The sequence below is a fragment of the Pteronotus mesoamericanus genome, unplaced genomic scaffold (assembly GCF_021234165.1).
Source record: "Pteronotus mesoamericanus isolate MK-2021 breed Mesoamerican mustached bat unplaced genomic scaffold, CSHL_Meso_final contig_82, whole genome shotgun sequence".
NCBI classification, from domain to species: Eukaryota; Metazoa; Chordata; class Mammalia; order Chiroptera; family Mormoopidae; genus Pteronotus; species Pteronotus mesoamericanus.
In genome coordinates, this window is record NW_026555265.1 from 1,659,119 (window position 1) to 1,676,881 (window position 17,763).

The window sequence follows — 17,763 nt, forward strand, 5'->3', positions numbered from 1 at the left end:
ACTTTGATTCCGCCCAGAGATACAAACACAGGTAAAAAGACCATAAAATGCAATTAATTTCTTTTTTAGTAGCTTCCCTCCTCTAGCAGGCATCTTTCTAAAAACATAGCCTTATCTTTCTCTGAACTCTGCATGAATCAAGGAGTAAAGAGCAGGGGCACTCTATTCAAACAGATCTAGGTTACAATCCAGGCTGCACCACTAAGTAGCCCAGTGACCTTGAGCAGATTTTCTCTATGCCTTTTTTTTCTGCAACAGCAATTACTTGTTGAGCTCCCCTGTGTGCCTGGCATAGTGCTAGGCACTAGGATTACAGTATTAAACAAAACAGATAAAAGGTCCTTGCTTTGTTGGAGTGCATATGTTAATAGGGAGAGTAGATAATACATATTAAATAAAATAGGATAATATCAGGTAGTGATTATTGGGGGAGGGAGTCAGTGTTAAATTAGAGCTGAGGCCTGAAGAATAAGAAGCCTGCATACAAAAATCACAATCAGAGAAACATTTGCTCACTGTTTTAAGGTACCATTCTACACAGCTAAGAACAGATCAGCTTCATGCTCTCAAGAAACTGGCATTCCAGTGTATCCGAGTATGGGAGGCAGGGATGGAAACAATAAAATAAAGCAAGGTGGTGTAAGAATAAGGGATTCAGTAGGGGCTAATTTTGAGTGGTTGATGAGGGAAGTGTTCTTTGAGGTGGTGGCATTGAAGCTGAATATTTGTGTTTAATAAGGAGCCACCCTTGTGAGGATCTGGGAGAAGAGTGTTTCAGCAGAGAAAGCAGCTAGAACAAAGGCCCTAGACAGGAACGAGCTTGGTGTACTCGAAAAAGACAAAGGAATGCAGTTTTGCTGGGACATGGCAAGGAGTATATTGACTGAGTGAACATACATATCGTATAAGGTTTTCTTTGAAAAAAATTTTCCAACATCATTGAGACATACAAGGTTTTTATAATCTACCATAGAGTTGGGATTTTATTCTAAGTGCAATAAAAAGCCATTTGGGGCCTTCTGAGCAGGGGAATGATATGATCTGGTATGTTTGTCAAAAATCATGGCGGTGGGGTGGGCAGGCGTGAACGAGAGATATTGCGAGTGCTGACCGGGAGACCAGTTAGCCAGGTGGGGGATGATGTACCTTAGCCCAGAGAATTAGTGGCAAATAGTGGACAGATTCAGGTTATAGTTTAAAGGTAATCATTTAGATAGGGGATGCAACACAGCAATCAAGGTACACACCTAGAGTTTTGTCGTGAACAAGCTAGGTGGTGCGTTTACTGAGATGAGCAAAAAAAGTAGGTGGGGTTGTGGGGAATCCGAGTTCTCTGAACTAAAAATAGTTATTCACTGCGTGCTTACTATGTGCCAGACACTGTGCTAGACGGTTTAAAGATTTTTCTCCTATTAAAATGTCCCAACAATGCCCTGGCTGGTGTAGCTCAGTGGACTGAGTGCGGGCGAGCAAACCAAAAGATAGCCCGTTCAATTCCAGTTAGGGCACATGCTTGGGTTGCGGGCCAGGGGTCCCCCAGTTGGGGGCGAACGAACCAATCAATATAGCTCACACAACGACGTTTCTCTCCCTCTCTTTCTCCCTTCCTTCCCCTCTCTCTTAAATAAGTAAAATATTTTTTAAAATAGAAAGAAAATGTCACAACACTGCCAGTAAATATATCAAATCTGTAAATAAAGAAGCTTAGGCTCAGACTGGTGGGTAAGGAGCGTGGGTTTCTCACCGCTAAGTGGTGGAAGCTGAATCCGAACTTCAGTCTGTCCGTCTCCACGGGCTCTTCTCTGTGAAACCGAGGCCATATCTTCCCGAGCTGTTAGAAGGTAAAATAAGATTTGAAAAGGGTGTTCGCAGTACCAGGGGCTTGCAGTGATTGTCCCCTCCCATTTCGCCCCGGTCCCTCCGGTGCCGCATCCGGCCTGTAGTCCCAGATGAATGAAATTCCGAGACTGGTAAAGGAGATCAAATTTGCTTCCTGCAATTGGTCAGAGTTGAAGGGGAAGCCTCGTGATTGGGTGAAAGTCAGAGGCGGGCTGGGTATCTTCTGGTACCTTAGATACCCTCTTGGGGCACTGATTTCCCCGCCGCCCTTTTACGTAGTTTTCTACGACTCCCAGGAGCGGGTGCTGAGCGGATTCCAGCGGCGGCGCGACTCTCTGACGTTTCCTTTCCTAATTGGCTAGGAATTGGGACTGCAGTTCCGAAGCCTAACTGGCCGTCCCAGCCGCCTCGAAGGTGAAGTGTACTGCGCTGATTGGCTACGCCAAGCCGGCCGCGTGTGATGTCCTGAGCAGCGATTGGCTCTCATCTGCTAGGGGGCTTCTCTCACCGGGACACGGGACTCCCGGGAAGTGGACTGGCAGGAGAGGGGGCCCGCTTGCGTCGCTCCTGACCCAGTAGAAGACCCCGGCGCGAGGCGGCCTTTCAGGGCCGGGTGGGCAGGCGAGCCGACGCGGCGGCTGCAGCTGCGGAGACAGTGAGGAGTGTGTGGGAGAGGGGCCGGCATAGGGGTTGGCACAGAGAAACCATGGCCCCGCAAAACCTGGGCACCTTCTGCCTGTTGCTGCTGTACCTCATCGGGGCCGTGATCGCCGGGTGAGGAACGGGCACCCGCGCGGCACAGGGCTCGTGAGTCAATCTTGGCTGGGGAAGACTGGAAGGAGGAGGGGGCGTTGGTTGCTATGGTGAGACGGTGGGGCGGTGGGGACGGTGTGGACCAGGTTGTTGGGGTGGAGAGGAGGGCAATGGGTGACATGAGTGACAGGGACTTACTTACATTTAGATGTCCTATAGCGCTAGATTTGTCGGGAGTGGTGGGAGTTGGATGCAGTGCCAAACACAACGCAGGGGGAGAAGGGCAGCTGAGCTGGAGAAGAGGACGATATAACATTGAGGCTGCAACGAGCCATTGGGGAGTTGACATTAAAGCAGGTGGGTTAGTGCCAGGCTGAGAGAGGAAGTGAGCAGAACAGGTAGGGAAGCCTTGCTAGGACAGAAGAAAATTAAGTTGAGGAAACCAAGGTAGACCCTTTGGAAAGCCCTTGTACAGCTTCTTGATACTTTCAGCCTAAGCTGTCATTATGCCTCACAGTCTCTCTCCATGGTACATTTTGAGAAGCTGAATGGTATTATGAGCTAGAAGAGCATTTCACCAACAGGTAGTAGACCGGGATTCTAGCCCTCCCACCCCCACCACACTTCTGAATTATGTGACCTTGAAGGAACCACCTAAACTCACATCTGTAACATGAGAATAATAATGTGTCTCCTATATGAAGGGAGTAGGACCACCTGAACTCTTGAGGATCCTTCCAGCCTTTAAGATCCATGATGTTATAAGCCTTGTGACCACAGGATATGATGTGCCAGGCTTATATTTTAGAATGTGGGGGAATAGTAAGGTCTTAGCTTCTAACAGTTAATAGGTTGCTCTAAATGGAGACAGTCTTATCTAGCAAAGCTTTGAAATTGAAGTCCTTGTTATTTTCTTAAAAAGACTTTTCCCCTGTGCATATGTGCTTAAACTTTGTCATTTTTTTCTTGTAAAACATCTTAACTTTAAAAAACATTTACCTTCTCCTAGGTCATGCTTTATTGGTTTTGTTAGTACTTTTTACAGTTAAAGCAACAAGTACACTACGGTGTTTAAACAAAATATCTATATAAATATTGTTAATAATGTAGCTTTATAGCCCCGGTTGGTGTGGCTTGGTTGGGCATCATCCTGCAAACCGAAAGGTCATGGTTTCAATTCTCAGTCAGGGCACCTGCCTGCGTTGCAGGTTCAATTCGGTTGGGGGCTGTATAGAAGGCAACCAATCAATGTCTCTCTCTCACATCAATGTTTCTCTCCCTCTCTTTCTCATTCCCTTCCTTTCTCTCTAAAATCAAAAATAAAAATTAAATTAAAAAAATTTTCACTTTTAAAAATGTATTATATAACTTTTCCATGAAGTATCCCTTCCTTTTCAATCTCCAGGAGAGATTTCTATAAGATCTTGGGGGTGCCTCGCAGTGCCTCTATAAAGGACATTAAAAAGGCCTACAGGAAACTAGCCCTGCAGCTTCATCCTGACCGGAACCCTGATGATCCACGAGCACAGGAAAAATTCCAGGATCTGGGTGCTGCTTATGAGGTATGTCAGGAAAAAGGATAAAGTATGAATAAAACCTACAGATATAGAAAAGACTGTAACATGGGGAAACACTCTCTTCTTTCAGGCCATTTCTTTTTAAAAATAGACATTAGATAAAAGTAAAAGTAGTATTTGATACTATATTGTATAATAGTGTTTATACATGCCATTTTTTGCCTTTTTGATATTAATATATGTTTTATTAAGGGGAGTAATGTTGAAAAAGATGATTGAAAGGATGTTAGATTGATAGGTTAATAAATAGATTGATCATCAATCAGTTTGGCAGCTGGTGCCAGAAACAGAAACAAAATCTGAATGAGGATTGCAAATCTGCATACCTATATCGACCAGACAGATAACTAGCAGGACAGGTATAAGATAAATTATGACAGTGAATATTCTGTTTCCCGTGTTGGGAATCAATAAGGATTGATGAGGACTGTGACAAACTGAAGCCTCCTTGACCCATTTCAAGGGAGCAGCTGTTACTCAGTCCCATCCAGTTTTTACCATATAAAAATGCAAAGTGCTGTTGCCAGATCATGTAATATTTCAAGAGAAGTGGAAATCCAGACTTTTAAGTAAATTCTCTTGTAAAATTTTGGTAACTAATTCAATTTTAAAATTTCATATTTGTGCAGATCAAACAAAACAACTATAGTTTAAGTTTGCAACCTTTAATCTAGAAGTCAAAACACTTTCTTGTGTACCATCTCATTTACTTTTCACTAGGACACCATGAAATATAGTAGAACTGGGCATATACTTACTCCCATTTTCTTTGAGGAATACTTATTGAATGCTTAATAAATTATTTACTATTTGAAAACCTGTTATACACAGAACCTTTCAACACTAGGGTAAAAATATTTTACAAATAAGCTATTGATAATTTTTTATATCAATTAATGTAGGAGGTAGCTGTTTTGCATGTGGTGCAATTCACCTTCCCTCTAGAAATAGAATAAGACATCTGTGGTTTTGTTTTTGTTTAGCTTTATTGAGATACAATTGACAAAATTGTAGATTTTTAAAGTGTTCATCATAACGATCTAGAATATGTATACATTGTGAAAGGATTCCATTCATCCAGTTAACACGTTCATCACCTCACATATTTATCTTTTTTTTTTTGTAAGGATATTTTGGTTCTGCTTTCTTAGCAAATTTCAGTTGTACAATATAGTGTTATCAACTCTAGTCACCTTTATTTCCATTTTCTAAAAGGGCACAGAAAAAAATTTAACTCCAAACATTATGAAGCTAAAACTTCTGAATTCAAGTTAAATTTCTGTATAGTGAGAAGGCTAGAAACAAATCTGAAAAATATTAGTAGTGGAAAAAACCCAAAGGAAGGGAACCCATGGCCTCCTTGATGAAAGAAGTGAACGAACTAAAACAGAGACTTACACCTATGTGAGACCTAGAACTACTGGGGTCCCCCTTTCTTCTCTTGGTACCTTCAAGGATTCTATGGAATCCAAATTTCTAACCTCAGGCCCACAAATAAATGTGTTGGTGGACCCTCTTACATTATATGTAACATTTTGTTTCTTGTTGATAATATGGATTCCATATTTTTGCACTAAATTTCCCGGGAATATTCCCATTGTTTGCTGGGAACTCAATACCCAAAAATATTTTCCATGAATGCTGTTGCTATAAATTTACCAAGTTCTTTAAAGAATCTATCATGTTCTTTAGCCATAACCTAGGTAGGTTCATTCATAAGATTGCAGTTTTATTTAACTCTCAGAACCTTTCTAAGTCACAAGTTCAGTTTTTTTGTTTTATTTATTTATTTATTTATTTTTTATTCACTTGATTGCTTTTGTCTTAGATACATTAGAGCTGTAAAGTTGAAGAGTGAGCACAAATCTGTCTTTTTGACTGAGCTGGGATTACTGCATTTTAATTAGTCAACACTCTGTGGGTTGTTGACCAATCAAATAATTACCTTTTTTAATTTCTTTTAGAAATAAAATGGTTTCTGAGATCATAAAATTAAATTGCATTCCTTAGAAGAAAAGTAAGGGGGAAGTGAATAATAATAGATAGCTTGAAGGGTAGTTTTGGGAGAGTTATTATAGAAGCCTCTGATGTCTGAAAAGAAACTGACTACAAAGTAGTCTTTGTTTGGGGGTTTTGAAATGGTGTTTCTTATAGATCCAAATGCAGGCTTCATTTCTTTTTTAAGACAAGATCAGAGAAATCGACTTGAAAGGGGAAATATTGGAAATCCAAACTACATGATAATGTCTTTCTTTGTTGTTTTTAAAAGTTAACTCTGCCCATTTCTACTTTTCCAAAGTAGCTACTTCTTTTCAAGATATTTACCAAAACATTCCTTCCTCTTACCTGGTCTGTCATAGTGACTTTAGTTAAATACTGTAGTCACTTTTGGACTAACCCATTTGTCTTTGCTTTTAAGAATGCTCACTTTCACGTACACTCAATTTTTTTTTTATTTTTCTAAATATATTTTAAATGTTAACGAGTGTTTGCTGAGCCCCTTGCACATCATTTAGGCCTTGAGCCAAAGGTGTGTCCTGTTTACTTATGGCTGTCAGACCTTCCCTTTCTTTTGCTAAGTCAATAAGCTGCATCTACCTCCAATCTCTCTTCTTCTGAGCCAGCACAGGTATGGCTTTGCAATAACTTTCTCCTTCAGTCTGCTGTTTAAATAGGAGTTAAAAATATCAAGGAAAGAGTATACATCAATTTAATTTTCAAAGGTGTTTGTGGGCATATACTTCAGATTGCTCTAAATACGCGAGAAGCTTTTCTTTTTGCAGAGGAAGGAAAATTCTGAAGGGTATGGAAGCTTATTTTGTTTTTACATTCTTTAGTATTATGTGTGGAGTGGGCCCAATAAGAAAGCATATACCTTTGACTGTGCGTGTAGTTTTCTAAAACCATTAAAATTTCAAAAAGTCTTTCTAAGCTGTGAAATTGACCTTGAGCAACCTTCACAGAGCAGTGTCCCATTTTACTCTCTGCAGTTCAAACACAGGAGATTATGAACTTAAATGTATATGTGGCAGACAGCATTCTTTCAAAAATGGTTTTCTACATACCCACCAAAATGGAAAAGGAGGGTCTATCATTTGATTTCCTTGATTTGTTAGTCTTGTGTTTGGGGAGGGGGACATAGTTGGGACATGCAGGCTTAAGCGATTTTAAGGCTGTCCTAATTTACTGTTTCTGGCACTGAGGAGCCTGTCATAGTCATATCCTAGTTTATATTTTAGAGAAAGAACATAGCATAGTGGTCAGTAGCATGAGCAGTGGAGTCGTACCGCACGGGAGTAAACCAGAGGATTTCATCTCAGGTCTTTCCTGTTACTGTCCTCACCATCATAGCCACATTGTTAATCTGAGATATGATTTTTATGTGACTAGGTGAGTTTGGATAAATCTAAATTAAAAACAGAAATTGAGCAGTCTGAAGTTACAAAAATGAATGATGCGTCACAGAATTTGTCTGCTAAAGAGAATATAAACATGCCTTAATATCGTACATAATGAAAACTACATTCATTAAAATCTTAGACACAGTATCAGAGTTTTAAAAAACCATAAATATGAATGTGCCTTATCAGAACATTACCATCTCATGATCTTTTTTGTCCCCAGGTTCTGTCAGACAGTGAGAAGCGGAAACAATATGATACTTACGGTGAAGAGGGATTAAAAGATGGTCATCAGAGCTCCCATGGAGACATTTTTTCACAGTATGTAATTTACCCATCTGCAAAGTAGTTGTGCCTAACATGGATCATTTGTGATTATTAAAGAATTATCCTTGCTCCCTTGTTCAGAAGCTTTTGATGAAAAGTGCAACTCACCTGATCCTTGACTAAAAGGTCAGGCATCATCTTCATTGTGGGAATGTCCTCTCCCATTTTCACAAAGCTCCAGAAAAGACAGGTAGCACTGAAAGGGCTGTCTGTCTAGCCAACTGTATCAGTGAACTGAATCTTGACAATGTTGTGGGGGAGATACATGTTGGAAACCAGTTTGTCATCATCTCCCTGCAGTCTTAGCATTTGCAAACCACTTAATGAGAAAAGCTATTCTTGTAAGCAGAGAGAGAGGGAGAGAAGAGAAATTCCTACTCCTGTCCTAGAGCTGCCTCTCTTTTATCCTGTCAGCACAAGAGGGACAGTTACGGTAGCCAGCATTCAGGAAAGGAATTAGGTTAGAGGCTCTTTATCTCCTGCCGTGAGGTGGCTTTCTGGAAGTGCTGAGTGGCTGGAATAGTAAACACCTTTCCTTTCCGCTCTTTGAACCCCTCTTTGTTGAGCATTTGAATTTCCATATGCCATAATGATGTCCTGTACTAGGAGAGCTTAATTTAGGGTTTCAAATCAAGTTATAAACAAAATAATGTTTGAGCATGCATTTCTGTGGGGAGAGGGTTTATTGCTTTCTTCAGATTCTCAAAGGGTTTATGAGCCCTTCTCCAAAAGAAGTTAAGAGTCACTGTTGGATACAATAGTGTTTGGAGGTGACAGTAGATTTTCAGGACTTGTGAAGATATGTGAGTAATATGATTAGGAAATCCTTTCCTTCCCCGGGGTTGATTTGGGTTTAGCCTGCTAGGGAAGTGTCCTGTTCCCCTTCGCAGTTAGAAGTGATCCCCAGAGAGGCCAAAACAAAAAAACTTGGTACCACCGGGTGCTCCCCACCTAACCCCCAGCCAATCCTCCCTCTCTGCTTTTATTTAAGATTCAGCGATTTTACAATTCCCTGATTTATTTTAAGATTCACCAAGATTGGTTGGCAGGGGAAGTTATATATTTGTCATCATCACTGTGCTAACACCTGAGGCTTAATAACACCAAAAACTGCCATTAGATTAGGCCTGCACAGCTAGAGGTCACTGTTTGTATTAATCTCTCAGAGAAGCTTCTGTTACCTAAAAAAATTAATTTTGATTTTTACAGAGACCAGAACTTCCTTTTCCTAAGGTTTAGAAATTACTAAGGCTGATGCTTATTTAGTTTATTTAATTATGTACCCAAGATTTTTGTACAGAGCAGTAGCTTTCACAAAAGTTAGTCTAACAAGCATATAAAGTAAACATTGCAAATGTTCAAAATGACCATTAGGTTCAAAATAACATGGTTAATATATACTGTATTCTTTCTCAATGAGCCCATTCCATACTGATGTTTCTTAATTTTGAAACATCATTTCATTGATTAAGCCTAACTTTGAATTCATTGGTATACTATATATATGCACTGTATTATATATCTGGACAATAGTAAATTTTTGTTGCTGTTGTGGGGGCAATATAGTTGATATTGTATTAGTTAAAAATTGTGTATGATATGTGGCTCCAGTATATTAAAAATATTTTTCAGTGTTGTACCATATGTTGGTAGGATACAATATTTTATGAATGTGAAGAAAACTAAATAATTGTAAGACATGAACTCTTTTCCTGTTAATTTTACATTTATCTACAGCTTCTTTGGAGATTTTGGTTTCATGTTTGGAGGAACCCCTCGCCAGCAGGACAGAAATATTCCAAGAGGAAGTGATATTATTGTAGATCTAGAAGTCACTTTGGAAGAAGTGTATGCAGGAAATTTTGTGGAAGTAAGTTCCAACAATATAGCTATCGGTATTGACTCCCAGAACTTGTTGCTTTGACTAAAAAGAAAGGGTTTCTGGGCGCCTTCTCTGTCTTTTAGGGGGTGAAGAGAGTGACCAGATGTGTAGGGTTGCACTGATCCTAATCCTTGGTTCATGATACACTGTTACTGTGTCGTGAACTCATCACCCAGCCCAAGAGCTCGAGGAAACAACACCGCCATTTACATCTACCCATGTGCTGCTTCCCTGTTGCATTCCCTGGCCTCCCTTCAAATGTAGCTGCTAACCTGAAATTTGTCTTTATTATTCCCTTGCCATTCTTGCTTGTTGTATTAAATATGTGAATATCTGATTACTATATTGTTTATCTTCATTGTTTTTGACTTTGTAAAAATCATATCATACTGTATATTGTCTTCTGAGACTGGCTTTTTTCATCCATGTTGTTGCTTATAGCTGTAATTCTACTGACTAGAATTTCACTGTGACCACAATGTATCAATAGGCAATTAGGTTATTTCCAGTTTTTTTCAATTTCAAACTTCTTTTATGAACATTTTTGTGTATATACCTGAGTAGATATAGCAGGAATTTCTCTTGGGTTTATATGTAAGAGTGGAATTGCTGGATAATATGAACCAGCGTTCATCTGTACAAGATAATACCATATTGTTTTCTTATTTGATTGGTACCAACACTTCTGCTTGCAGTTTATAAAAGATTCTATAGATCTGCCCACTTCTTCAATACTTTGAATTATTAGACTTCTCAGTTTTCAACCAAAAAATGGGTATCAAATGTTATTCTATTGTGGTGTAATTTGCATTTTTTATTTATAATTAGGATAAGCATCTTCATGTTTATTGACCATATTTGTTTCCTGTCTTGTGAAATGTTCTTTTGTGTCTTTCGCCCATTTTCCTTCTGATCTGTTCCTATTGATTTCTAAGAAAAGTTTATTCTTATTACTAATCCTTTGTTGGCTGCATGTAATACAAATGTATCCTATCAGTTTGTAACCTGTTTTTTCATTATATTGAAGATTTATTTAAATGAACATAAATAATTCATTTTAATGTGGTAAATTTATCAGTGTTTTCTTTTATGGTTAGTGTTTGTGTCTTGTTTAAGAACTTCCGTGCTCTAAAATCAGAAAGCAGTTCATATATATTTTTTACTAAAACTTTGGAATTTTTCAATCTGTGGTTATTCATCTTTGTTAATTCTAGACAATTTATCTCTACTATATTTTCAGATATTTAAACCATTGGCACTTCTACCTCTATCTGTTCTTAACTTTCTTTTAAATGTTAAAAAATATTTTTATCCTCCCCTGCTTCCTTCTAGGAGAGTGCCTCATGGTCTCCCAGCTCACTATTTCAGTCTTCAGTCAGCTTATATTTTAATGCATAATATTTCTACTGGATTCTTGAATTATTTCGTACTCTTTCATTTTGCTAATGTCTTTCCTTATCTCCTTCAGTATTAATTTCTTAGACTGTCTTCTCCAGTAGACTTGCTTAAAGGACATGTGCTGCCCAGCTTGTTATCTTTGGGGGGGCATGGTAGATCGTTGGAGTCCTCAGGTCTCTTAACCTTTTTAGTCTTTGAGACTCAGATGCCCCCTTTGGGTATTGACCACTCCCTTCCCTTACAGAACATACAGGGCAAGCTTACCTAGTGGTTTTCACCGTGTTTTGTTTTCTTGGAGTTTTCGTTTGCTGTCTGAGGTCTGTTGTTTTCTGGGGAAGGGGCCAGATGGTACTTGTCCTGAGGCAGTTCAGGAACGAGACAATGGCAGAACTTCAACTGCTTTTTTCCAGCGTCCTCACTGCCCTCACTGCCCCTGCCGGCTCCTGTTGCCCCTGTACACGCCAGTTCAAAACAGCCTTCTGTCTCTGGAGTTTTCTCATACATTTTGTGTTATCGTTATTGTTTCCAGGAATTCGTGTTTTCTTATAATTTTGCCAGGATTTTGGAGGAGATAGCAGTAGCCTATGCTTATGTGCCATCTCGACAAGAAGTAATTTCTTCTTAGTTGTGGCTTTTGCTCAGAATAGCTGAAACAAGACTAGAGAATTACAGAAGATGTAACTGGCTTGTAATACTGTTTTTCAGTCTGAAGAATGGGAGTAAAAGGCATTTAAAGTATGTGGGCCATCCCTCTTTCGAAAGCAGGATAGGTTGTACAGGTGGAAGAAAAGCAGTGAGCCTAATTAACTTCCGTGTTTCCCTCCAGACTTGTTGTCTGCAGTCATTGCTAATACACGGTATTCCTCACTTTTTGCAGTTAGTGTGGTTTTAAACAAATTCTTTTTAATCTAATTATCGTAGAGGATGTAAGTTACTATTTAGATGAACCAATAGTAAATTCTTTTTTTAAGAAAAAAATACTTTAAGAGAACATAGTGGTTAAAAACACGGACTCTGGAGCCAGACTGCCTGGTTTAGAATCCTGACTCTGACGTTCATCAGGCGTGTGACCTTCGTCATGTTACTGAACTTTGTGTGCATCCATTACGTCCTCTGTAAAGTGGAAATAACAGCAGTGTCTACCTCATAAGGTTGTTGTGAGGATTAAATGAGTTCATATATATAAAAGCGATTAGAGCATTGCTTGGCACATAGTAAGTGCTACAAAGTATTTGCTCTAATTCCTGTTATTTGTTCTGTCCTGGGCTTTCGTGTGTTGGTAGGGAGAGGGTTTCAGTGATGAGTCTCCAGGCCTTTGTGTCATCCTGCTGCGTGAGCACATGCTTTGGGATTAGGTGTTCGACTAATTAACCAGATAAAAGCAAGAATACATATCTCCGTATATATTAATTTCCACATACTTAGAGGGATCAGAACGTTTGATTACAGTCACCTGCAAAGAGATGCTCATTGTATATCTTCTTATGTGCTGAAGTATCTGAATTGAGATGGCACTGGAAGCAGTCCTAGAATGAGTTGCCTGAAACAGGAATTGTTTTCATTAGGTTAATCAGAGCTAATGTTCTGGCAGCAGCCACATATCAGCTCTTAGAGGCTGTGGTTGTTCTTCACGGGTTATGCATGACACAGCTCAGATTTCCAAAAGATAAGTTAATTCTGTGAACTACTTTAAATCAGTAGTACTTATTTGTGGCTTAAAAATGCTGATGTATTTCACATTTTTCTGTTCTTTCTCAATTCCCCCTCTCTTCTCCAACTTTAGAATTTGAGTCATTTGAACATCTGTCTGTTTCATTACTGTTTGAGGGCTGATTTGCAACTCCTTAAGTACTTCTCTCAGCTCAGGTCTTCCTGAGGGACAGCTTACCAGAGAAAGGGAAGTTCCAGCTCTGGCACATGTACAGAGCCCTGGTCAGTTGAGGAAGACAAAGGCTGTTCTGCGTGAGAGGGAAGCTGATATTGTTTATATACTTCTTAGGTAGTTAGAAACAAACCTGTGGCAAGGCAGGCTCCTGGCAAACGAAAATGCAACTGTCGGCAAGAGATGCGGACCACCCAGCTGGGCCCAGGGCGCTTCCAGATGACCCAGGAGGTGGTCTGCGATGAGTGCCCTAATGTGAAGTAAGTGACAATTGTTCTACCAAAAGACACTTTAATCATCTCATTTGTCTGATAAAATGCTAATGCTCCATTCCTAGATATTTTTCCTCCCTCCCCTCACTCTTCTCTCTCTCATGTTCTGCCAGAGGATAGAACAAAGAAATGTACATCTTAATTTTTTCCAAAGGTATTTCTTCTAAATATTTCCTTCTACGTTTCTGAACTAACATGCCGTGGACTATATCTCTGAATATACCTGATACATGTTTGATGTTTCATTTTTCCTACTTGGAATATTAGAACAATATTACATGTCCAGCTAACATTTCAGGTTAGAGAAGTACTATTTGCTAATTGTTTTATAAATACAACAATTTAATTGAACCTTAAATTGTATATACCAAACTAGATCAGCTGTTTGTGAGATCAGGAAAAAAAAATCATATAGGATAAACTCGCCTGCTAGATTCCTGATAAACATGACCTTGTCCTTCCAGATGCAAATGTGTGTAAGCGTGAGCAGTTTTCTCTGTTTTGGATCACACAGTTCAAAGTGATCAGTCTACTGCAGGTGTTTTTGGAGGCAGCGATTAAATGATTGTATACTATGTAGTAGCTTTGTCCTGTTTGGGCATGTAGAAGATGTCCTTGGGTATCAGATAGTTTTGTCAGCTAGAGATACAGGATAGTCTTTCCAAGGAAAAGCTCTGATAGAATGGATGAGACTTTATTTGTGTTTGGTTTGTATTTTCTTTTCTTTTTTTTTCACTTTAAATTCTCTTTATCTCAGACTAGTGAATGAAGAACGAACACTGGAGGTAGAAATAGAGCCTGGGGTGAGAGATGGCATGGAGTACCCCTTTATTGGAGAAGGTAAAATATTGATATTGATGTTTTATTATTATAATTTTCTGCTCTCTGTTTGCTTGTGATGAGTACCACCCATATCTCACCTCATCCCATGTCCTTACTGGCCATAGTAAAGGCACATATTATTTCCAACACTCTTTAAGTCCGTTTTAGGATACAGAAAGATTGTTATGACCGTCATGGTTGGTTACCTTAAGCAGTAGCATTACTGTTTATCCTTTGAATATCATGTTTAAAAGTTCTATCAAGTAGCCTAAGTTATATTAATTTAGGGTGTTCAGAACTTAATGGAGTAATTTTAACTCAATGAAAGAAGCTATGTAACTCTAGTTGGCATTAGTAAGGTACTCTGAGACCTTACCTTTGGGGCTACATTTAAAACTGTCAAAGAAAAAAAGGCTCTAAGACTTCAGGTTCAAGAAATCAATGAATCATTCTCTGTTTAGGAAATAGGTCAAGTTATCTATTGCTGTGCCTGAGGTACAGCTGATCTTCAGAAACTTTATATAACTGGGTAGAGACACTGCTCTCACAGATAGTTGACACCTTAGGTAGGATTTTTAAAATATCCTCTCAGCTGCCAAATAGGTGTGCAGTGGTAGACAGGTGTGGCTCACAATCTGCTCTAACCTTTTTTGACTAGGCGAGCCTCACGTGGATGGAGAACCAGGAGACTTACGGTTCCGAATCAAAGTTGTCAAGTGAGTAACCTAAGTTTAGAGGCCTTCACTTCAGCCCTTGCTTTTCACCTGTGTCAGATTATAGAAATATGGGTAGACACCAGAGCACTTCCAGACTTTTTCCTCTGTTTAATGTCCTTAGTACCCTCAAGGATTACTTGTAACTCTACAAAAATGCTGAAAATTTTGGATTGGGGCCTAGGATTGAGCTTAGTTATATATTTTCTCTGGACCTACAAATTCAAAAGAGGTTAGAAGGAAAGAGTTAATAAGACAAGTAAGGAGTTGTTAAAGAGATGCAAACAAGAATGGGAAGTCTAGGAGGCCTGAGATTTTAACTGAGGAAATATGGTACCCTCCAAGAATGGGAGACTTCTCCTTAGAAAGGGCCTTCTGTTACATAATATGCGCTTTTGTGCAGAGAGAGCTCTTTGTTGGCTTCTCTTTGGTGTAACATGCTGCTTAGACAAGATTTTGCGTGGGACTCAGGCTTGTTTATTATTTACCAATTTGGAAACCAGTGATACCTTAGGATTCTTTGAACAAAGTTTCCCACCTAAATATGGAGAAATAGGCCCCCACGACCTAGGACTTTTCCCTCCCAGTACCCTTTAATTTCCATGACCTTTCCCCCCGGCTTTTCCCCCCTTGTCTTTATCATTTCCCAGAGAAATTGGAACATGTACCGTTCCCTGAGTAAACCTGGTACCTTCTCAAGTCTGCCTTTGACAAAATTCCCTCTCGCCCTACCCTCGTCCTCCTCCTGTGCCCACCTTATCTGTGTCTCGAGAGCTGACCTGGCCTTGGGATCCCAGCTCTGGAAACCTCTCTAGGCTTGTGCCTGATGCCGTCTCCCGTGCCCCCATTGCCAGAAGTTGTCTTTCTCTCTTTTCCATAATCTAATTATGTGTAGTTTTATTTACATGCTTTGGCTTCTGTAAGGTTCTTAAGAGTAGGATTTAAAAAATCTTACACACCTTTGTAGATTAATACTACATAAAAGGATGTCTAACAACTGCTTATTGTGTAAATGAGTGATATTCATCTTTTTTTCAAAATGTTCTAAAAACTTTTTGAACTCTTCCCAAAGAAAGATGGAAGTTAATGATTTTTACCTTGTTTTGTTTTCAGGCATCCAATATTTGAAAGGAGAGGAGATGATTTATACACAAATGTGACAATCTCACTAGTTGAGTCTCTTGTGGGCTTTGATATGGATATTACTCACTTGGATGGTCACAAGGTAAACAAACCAGTTTTTCTGCTTCCTACCTGTCCTCTTAAAAGCCTTCATGTGTGTGGTTTTGAAATTATTTCAGCCACTTCAATCATTTAGAGCCATGGGGACTTCTTTCTCAGTCTTTTTCTGCCTCTTCTCCTCACTCTTCTGAACATCTGGACATTTCAGCTACTCAGAGTTGATTGCACAGCCTTTGTCAGCCTTGTCCTTACAGTTTCCTTTGGCAAAGCCTGACTATTGTACTTGTTTGTGTGTTTGGTTTTCTTTTCCTTTTCATTTCCCTTTTTCTTTCCCTTTTCCTTTTGAAAGCCTTCGCTTTCTTCAGCTCCCAGTGTTCTAATGAGTTTCCCTTTCTCCTTCATCCTTTCTGCCTCCTCTGAGATACGATATGAGCTTTGAGCACCGTGTTCACTAGAAGCTGGTGATCTGCTTTGGGAGTACCAGTCATGCCCCAGCTCATTCCCTTTTGCTTTTTAGGTACATATTTCCCGGGATAAGATCACCAGACCAGGAGCGAAGCTATGGAAGAAAGGGGAAGGGCTCCCCAACTTTGACAACAACAACATCAAGGGCTCTTTAATAATCACTTTTGACGTGGATTTTCCAAAAGAACAGTTAACAGACGAAGCAAGAGAAGGTGGGGGATATAATGTGTATGAGTGTATGTGCTTGTTGTATGTGAGTATGAGAACAAGGTGGTTAAAGAAGTCAGGCAATAAAAACAAAACCCTCCAGTGACATCAGACATCCACCATTAACACTAGTGAATACAAGACTAGGAATGAACTTGCCTTTCTGGAAAGGCAGTATTAAAAATTCTACTGCCACTGTGTTACAGAAGGCTGTGTAAGCTGGGCTTTGAAACACAGGGAGTGATAGGTTGTGTGGATGTGCAGGTGTGAATCACTTAACATGAATGAGCTATACTAAACTGTTCACAGAGAGGTGAGGTATACGTTAGGGTTAGAGCCATAGGGGTCACGTCTGCGATGGCTGGTTTAGAGGTGGGCCCAGGTGGTGGGTCCTAAATAAAAAGGAAGAAGGTCAAAACTGGAAAGAGAGCAAAGAAGAAGGAATGGAAGACAGCTGAAGAGATTTCATTCCATTCCGATTGCCTTTTCTCAGGGATTTATGGGATGTGTGTAGTATGTGTGCTTGAGAGACAGAGAAAGACAAGATCATCTTGGACGTACATGTGCATGTGTGGAGGTAACCTCATGTGATGAAGTTGGACGTTGGTGATTATTAGTTTAATTCAGATCATGGTTGTCGTAAGGCCTTCTGTGAGGCTCTGCGTGAAACATGCTCTTTTTACTCTAGGGAAGTCACATTTTTTGTTAATGGAATCATTTGTTTATTCTTTCTTCAGGTATCAAACAGCTACTGAAACAGGGATCAGTGCAGAAGGTATACAATGGACTGCAAGGATATTAAGAGTGAATAAAGTTGGACTTTGTTTAAAATAAGTGAATCAGCGATATTTATTATCTGCAAGATTTTTTTTTTGAGTTTGTTTTGGTTTTCAGTATGCAAGTTTGGCTTAATTTTTTCTTCTAATGATCGTCATGAATGAATAAGAGGGCTTAGGAATTTGTCCATTTTTGTTCAGAAAAGAATGACCAGCAAAAGGTTTAATAATACCTCTCCCTTTGGGGATTTAATGTCTGGTGCTGCC

General features: G+C 39.5%; 1 protein-coding gene across 1 annotated transcript; it reads left to right on the plus strand.

Annotated features, from left to right (window-relative positions):
• The first annotated feature begins 2,329 nt into the window (after nt 1–2,329).
• DNAJB11 (DnaJ heat shock protein family (Hsp40) member B11) lies at nt 2,330–17,554 on the plus strand. The gene is made up of 10 exons (XM_054585082.1): nt 2,330–2,613; nt 3,998–4,154; nt 7,794–7,891; nt 9,635–9,767; nt 13,177–13,319; nt 14,089–14,171; nt 14,812–14,869; nt 15,980–16,091; nt 16,566–16,725; nt 17,458–17,554. The coding sequence occupies exons 1-10, from the start codon at nt 2,546–2,548 to the stop codon at nt 17,520–17,522; spliced, it is 1,077 nt and encodes a 358-aa protein (XP_054441057.1). The 5' UTR covers nt 2,330–2,545; the 3' UTR covers nt 17,523–17,554.
• Nucleotides 17,555–17,763: the final 209 nt, after the last annotated feature.

Coding starts and splice junctions, on each gene's coding strand:
- DNAJB11 (XM_054585082.1), top strand. CDS start 2,546: ATGGCCCCGCAAAACCTGGGCACCTTCTGCCTGTTGCTGCTGTACCTC. Junction 13,320..14,088: donor GATGAGTGCCCTAATGTGAA/GTAAGTGACAAT, acceptor TCTTTATCTCAG/ACTAGTGAATGAAGAACGAA. Junction 16,092..16,565: donor CTCACTTGGATGGTCACAAG/GTAAACAAACCA, acceptor TTTGCTTTTTAG/GTACATATTTCCCGGGATAA.